At 33.4% G+C, this 5,619-nt stretch overlaps 1 protein-coding gene across 1 annotated transcript; it reads left to right on the top strand.

The window, feature by feature from the left end:
- Positions 1–3,984: 3,984 nt before the first annotated feature.
- LOC149023596 (pseudo histidine-containing phosphotransfer protein 2-like) lies at positions 3,985–5,373 on the top strand. Its single transcript, XM_089143331.1, has 6 exons — positions 3,985–4,053; positions 4,393–4,517; positions 4,638–4,706; positions 4,856–4,927; positions 5,138–5,210; positions 5,329–5,373. Exons 1-6 carry the CDS (start codon positions 3,985–3,987, stop codon positions 5,371–5,373), a joined length of 453 nt encoding a protein of 150 aa, XP_088999457.1.
- The last annotated feature ends 246 nt before the right edge of the window (positions 5,374–5,619 follow it).

Here is a 5,619-nt window from a genome sequence, read left to right as displayed (position 1 = left end):
GAAATGTGACTTACTTTCTTTTTTTCGCTAAAATGATCATTTGTATTAAAAATCGAAAAGAAAAATTACAAAGATACAATCAAAGAGTCAACCCTTAAACCTCGACTTCAATTGCCCCCAAATACACCCAACCTCACTGGATCCAACTCACATAATCATAGATAACAAATCAAAATCTGAAATGAAAACAACCAGAAGCCTCTAAATTAAGTTCACTCCTTATCAATGTTGTCTAGGGTATATTAACATCTAAAGAACCCCGTCCTACTGCCGAATTTGCCAAGAAATCAACCGCCTGATTGTTTTCCCTATAACAATGCGAAATTTTCCAAGGACGACTAACAAGAAGAAAAAACAACACCTCCCAAGCGCTGTAAGAAAAACCATGGAATCTTCCTTTGCTGAATTAAATGTCGATAGTTGTTCATTGGGCAATCCTAGTATGGCTAGTGTAGGTGGTTTGTTTAGAGATGAATCATCAACTGTCCTATTAAATTTCAGCACCTATTTAATAATTTTGAGGCTAAAATGGAGGCCCTGATGCAAGGTATAGAGTGGGATGTAAAGTTAGATATTCAACATTTATGAAATGTGACTTACTCACTAATAAGTAGTTGAGCCATTCTTTAAAACATCCAATAATTTAATTGGAAAACCATAATTAAATTGTTGGATGGAAAGAATGGTTTCGTTTCCTTATGGCCCTCATAGGTACTTAGTTCTTTCGATCATCGTTCTCTATCCTCTTGGTTATATACTCGACGCTTCTTCTTTGGGTTCGTGGCGCATGTAGAACACAACATTTTTCCTTGAATGCACATGATGAACAATGGGCACTAATAAATTTCTATGTAATGGAAGAACGGCAAGTAAAATATAAACAACAATACATAAGAAACAATGAATCACTGAAGACTGAAGAAGAAGAAGAAGTGAATTTGTGCACCAAAATCTTCAAGAATCCCATCATTGTTGTGCTCTAGGTAGAGCTGCTTCTCTGACAATCAATTGGAAAACCCTCATCTCTAGTGGTGTATGGGTAGGGAACGAAAGAGATTTTTATTATAAGTAAAAGCAAACAAAAGAGATGATATCTTAATAAAAATCATACTCCAAAAATAAATTCTTAATAAAAAAAATCATATTTTACTTTTTTTTTTACTAAAATTGTATTGCCTTTTCAAAAAATGTCCGATATTTTTTTTCCCAACATCCAATATTACAATATTTCTTTTTCCATCTTTCATTTCTAATTTATGATTATAAAACCAAAATTTCATTCATTTCTCTACAAAAATGGATTATAGAAAAAAATTAAAATAAAGTTTGGAATGATTTTCTTCATCTTCTTTTTTTTAAGTTGTGATTTGTAATTATTTGATATCCACTATAACATTTCCTTTTCTGATTGGAAAAAACTTTTAAAATGGAACAGTTTGGAATGATTTTATTCAACTTTTATTCTTAAGTTGTGATTTATAATTTCTATAAAATCCGTTGGTTTCCTTTTTAGATTGTATTCTACATTTTATAAAATCAAAATATCATTTATAATGTTTACAAAGAGGAAAGCTTAGACGAACTTTCTTTTTTTGCTTTCCTAATTCCTAACTTGTGATTTGTAGTTTATTCGAAATTCATTGAAAAATTTCTATTTTCTATTTTGATTCATAAATTTGAAAAAAAAAATACAAAGGGTACCAACAATTTTTGAGACCAGAAGAAATGATAAAAAGACTAATAAAAAAATGTCATTTAAATATAAACAAATGATACAATAATAAAAAATAAAAAAATTGCCACAAAATAGGAGTACACGTTATTCTGTATTGTTTGTGCAAATGATAGAGCCATAAGAAAGACATTTGAATGGTTTTTTTTTCTTAAAGTCAAAGTCCTATTTGGATCACTCAAATTCCCACTTAACCTCTCACTAATTGTTGATACGGAATCTCGCTCGTCCTTCCCTGTCACGAACCTGCAAAATACGAGCTCGACCTTGGGGGTCGAGGTACGCCTCCGACGAGCAAGTCAGTACCAATGATATGATCTCAACTACTCAATAGAGAATTCAAGTAATTGATCACACAGAAAATGAATACCTACCTCATAGTGTTTTACCTGAGGTGCTTATATAGTGTATGATGATAGATTTATATTCGAAGTATGACTCTAATATGAGTTGTACTCGGAATGTAACTCAATAAAGAGTCCTTTTTCCTAGCTGACTCTCTTCTTCAGTTGTTTGAATAATAGGAGTCTACCTTCGTGAGGTTTCCTCATCTTGTTGGATGGATATGCTTACCACCGTGGTCGGATCTGCCATGGACTGCCTGGTCGAACCTTGCCAGGTAGCGAACCTGGTCGGATCGTGCAACCGTTAGTTCAGACCGGAAGATATAGAATGACCATTTTAGTCATTAACACTAACAAATACCTTTAGTTCTACCGAGAAAAACAAATACCTTCTTTAGTCAATTTGGATTTGATATTCTAAACCAAAGCTGGTTAAATCATGAAATTTAGGAGATTGGAAGTAAGAAGATCAAACTTGTTTATGAATATCTAGACATATCCTCTTATTGCAATTTATATTAGAGAGACATCATGTGTGAAACGATGTGAAACTTCATATATCCAATAGGGAACTACGACTAAAGCTAACCATTCTTTTTTCTGAGGCAATTGACAGCTCCAAAAAAATACATTTATGAAAATTTGGTGTCCATCGCATCCAAGGAGCTTCGGAATTCTTGTAGTGTCCACTTCCTCCCCTAATTAGAGTATCTCTCATCTTTTTTTAATGGAAAATGAGTTTATTTAATAGTTTTAAGTCATACATCTCTATTGATTTTGTCCATTATTAGAAAATAAGAGTAAGCTTAAAGCCATAAAAATTTTAGATAGAATTTAACGTCTTTAGTTTATGGTAATTAAGAGTAGAAGAAGTTACCGAAAGAATTAAAACATGCCCATGGTGCTTGACATGTAAAAAAGTTGGAAAAGTTACCAATAAGTTACACCATGAAAAATACAACCATTGATCTCATGATTATTTGGACCATTGGCCCTTCTTATCTATCTTTAGAAACTTCTTTTTAATTTTCTTTAGAAACCATTGGACTCTTTTGAATCACCTTGGAGTCTGCACAGGAGGTAGAAGACTTCAACTTGGACTCCTTCAATTGGCTGTGCGTGAGTTGATGTGGGTCTCCATTACGGTGGCTTACAGCTGAGAGCCATATAGACCAAATAAGTATAAGTAGAAACTGTAATTTTCTTTTTACCTGTTGGGTTAAATAAATAAATCGAGGGTAACTTGAAAATTTGAAAACATCAAGGGAGAAGGAGAGGTGAGAGTTTGCTTTTTTGGGAGAATCAGATGTGAAAGTTTGAATAGGGAAAATTTAGTAAATAGAGGATAAGTATATGGGAGTCATAGAAATTTGCTCATATATTAAAGTACCCAAAAAATAATAATAATAATAAGGTGGTCAGACTGGACAATACCTACACCTATCAAAGCAATGAGGAAAAGAGTGCGTCCACCCTTGAAATGAAAATTCTCAATTAAACTAGATAAAGTTCTGATAAATGAAAAATCTCCACTAAAAATCTTAATTGAATTATTTAGCGATGTTACAATGAATAACTTCGAAATTTAATCAAATATCACGGTTTAAAAAGTATGATAAATTAGATGAAGCATTGTCTTTCTACCTGCTATAGTCATGCAAAATGAAAAAATTGTTACCTATCACACATTTTTATATGTATATGCATCACATGAATTGTGCTAAGTGAATGTTTCCCCTTCATGCTTAACCATATATTCTTCCTCTCAGCTACTCCTCTTTTGTATATAAACCCATCTTGAGCATTAATTTATTCCAATCTTCAAGCTTTCACCCCTCTCAAAGCTACAGTCAAGTGCATTTTCATATCTTAATCTCCATTTTCTCTTAGTTTCTTTCCACTTCAAGAATGGGAAACAACATTAATGATAGAACACAAGAGCAGGCTGACCAAGTACTTCAAACCCTCTTCGATCAGGTTCTTTAACCTCTGTCTTCAATGGACACTTAGGTTGAACATTTTACAAAATTATGTGCATCTAACATTTAAATTTTACATACCACGGTCAAGATAGGAGAAGTTATGATATTATGTTGCATCCATCACTGTTGTAAAGATCAAGTAAATAATAGAAGACAAAGCCATCTCAGTTTTTAGATGATTTTTCGTGTTAATATGGGGAAAATTATGCTTCACTATTAATATATCATAAATTGATATACAGTAGTAAATTAATTCGCAATACATATCATAGAAATCTAAAAATATTTATATGCATGGTTGTGAAACTAACAATAAATGAATAAATTGTTGTAGGGGCACATAGATAAGAAGTTCAACGATCCAAATATTCATTTTGATGTACCGGAGTTCCATAAGGAAATTATTGACCTGATGTTCAGCGCTGCTGCAGTTCACGTCACTTCGGTTGAGGAAGCATTGTTAGTTTATCCCGTTAGATAATATATTCTTTACCATTTATACCTGCAAAAAAATGTCATTGATTCCCTTATCGATAAAGATGAGAATGACCTAACACAATTTCACATTACTCTTACTAGGCAGCAGCAACCCATTTCTTTCAATAGCATAGAAAAGGACCTCATGGAGATCAGGAAAATCGCTGAATGGTAAGGCCATGCTATCAACTGCATAAACTTTCAACCAGACCAATAAGTTTCATTGAACCTGCAGTACTACTCACTAGTATGTTACATTTGATATTGTTGCTTACCAGTATCTGTAATCGCTGATTGAACTCTTTTAACTTTTTCGACAGCACTGGAGCTAAAAAGCTGAGAGAAGAGTACATACTGGCCATCAGATGCTGCTTCGCACGAAATCCAGAGGGGCAAGGATCTTATATTTCCCTATTTGCCTTCCACCATCACATCCTCTCCTCTCCTCCCTCTTTGTTATCTTTCTGGAACTACTAACTGCATTGGCGACTTCAATTTTGCAATACAAATCCATCTTCCTTCTTACCAATTAGACAGATACTACAATTGGGAATTAATTTCTTTTCTTTCGTTGATTTTTTTAATTGTGTAAATAATTGCAGAATCAAGGATGCTCTAGAAAAGATGAAGACTGAACATGCAACTGTGCTAGAGAAGCTCCATACTTACTTTCATGTATGTTGTTACTTTTGTTCTCCATGAATTTTCTCCTGCTTACGTTATACTTTCTTATTGCTAATGATCATCACCAGTAGTCATGTGTTTATTTCTTCTGGGGTAATTTGTATTGCAGCTTGTGAAACTAGCTAATACTGAGGGGGCATCTAGCTCCGAGTAATTAGAAAGGATGGCTAGCGAGGATGCTGACTGGAACATGAAGTGATTTGCCAGAATGATCTTCTTAAATGTGAAATACATTAATATTTACCATGTCCATCTGCACCTGATATCAAAGTTATAGTAGATAGTACTCTTGGCGTCTTACAGTATTAGTGATGTTATTCCATTACTTAGGATTTCGTTTCAGGAAATAATTATAGACCTTTGCGCCAATAGGCTTCAAGTGTGTTTGAAAGCATTAGCT

Source organism: Hakea prostrata, chromosome 2 (genome assembly GCF_041222555.1).
Source record: "Hakea prostrata isolate BN-2017 chromosome 2, UWA_Hpros_2, whole genome shotgun sequence".
Classification (NCBI taxonomy): Eukaryota; Viridiplantae; Streptophyta; class Magnoliopsida; order Proteales; family Proteaceae; genus Hakea; species Hakea prostrata.
The sequence above is the reverse complement of the archived record's forward strand: the minus strand, read 5'-3'. Positions and strand labels throughout refer to the sequence as shown.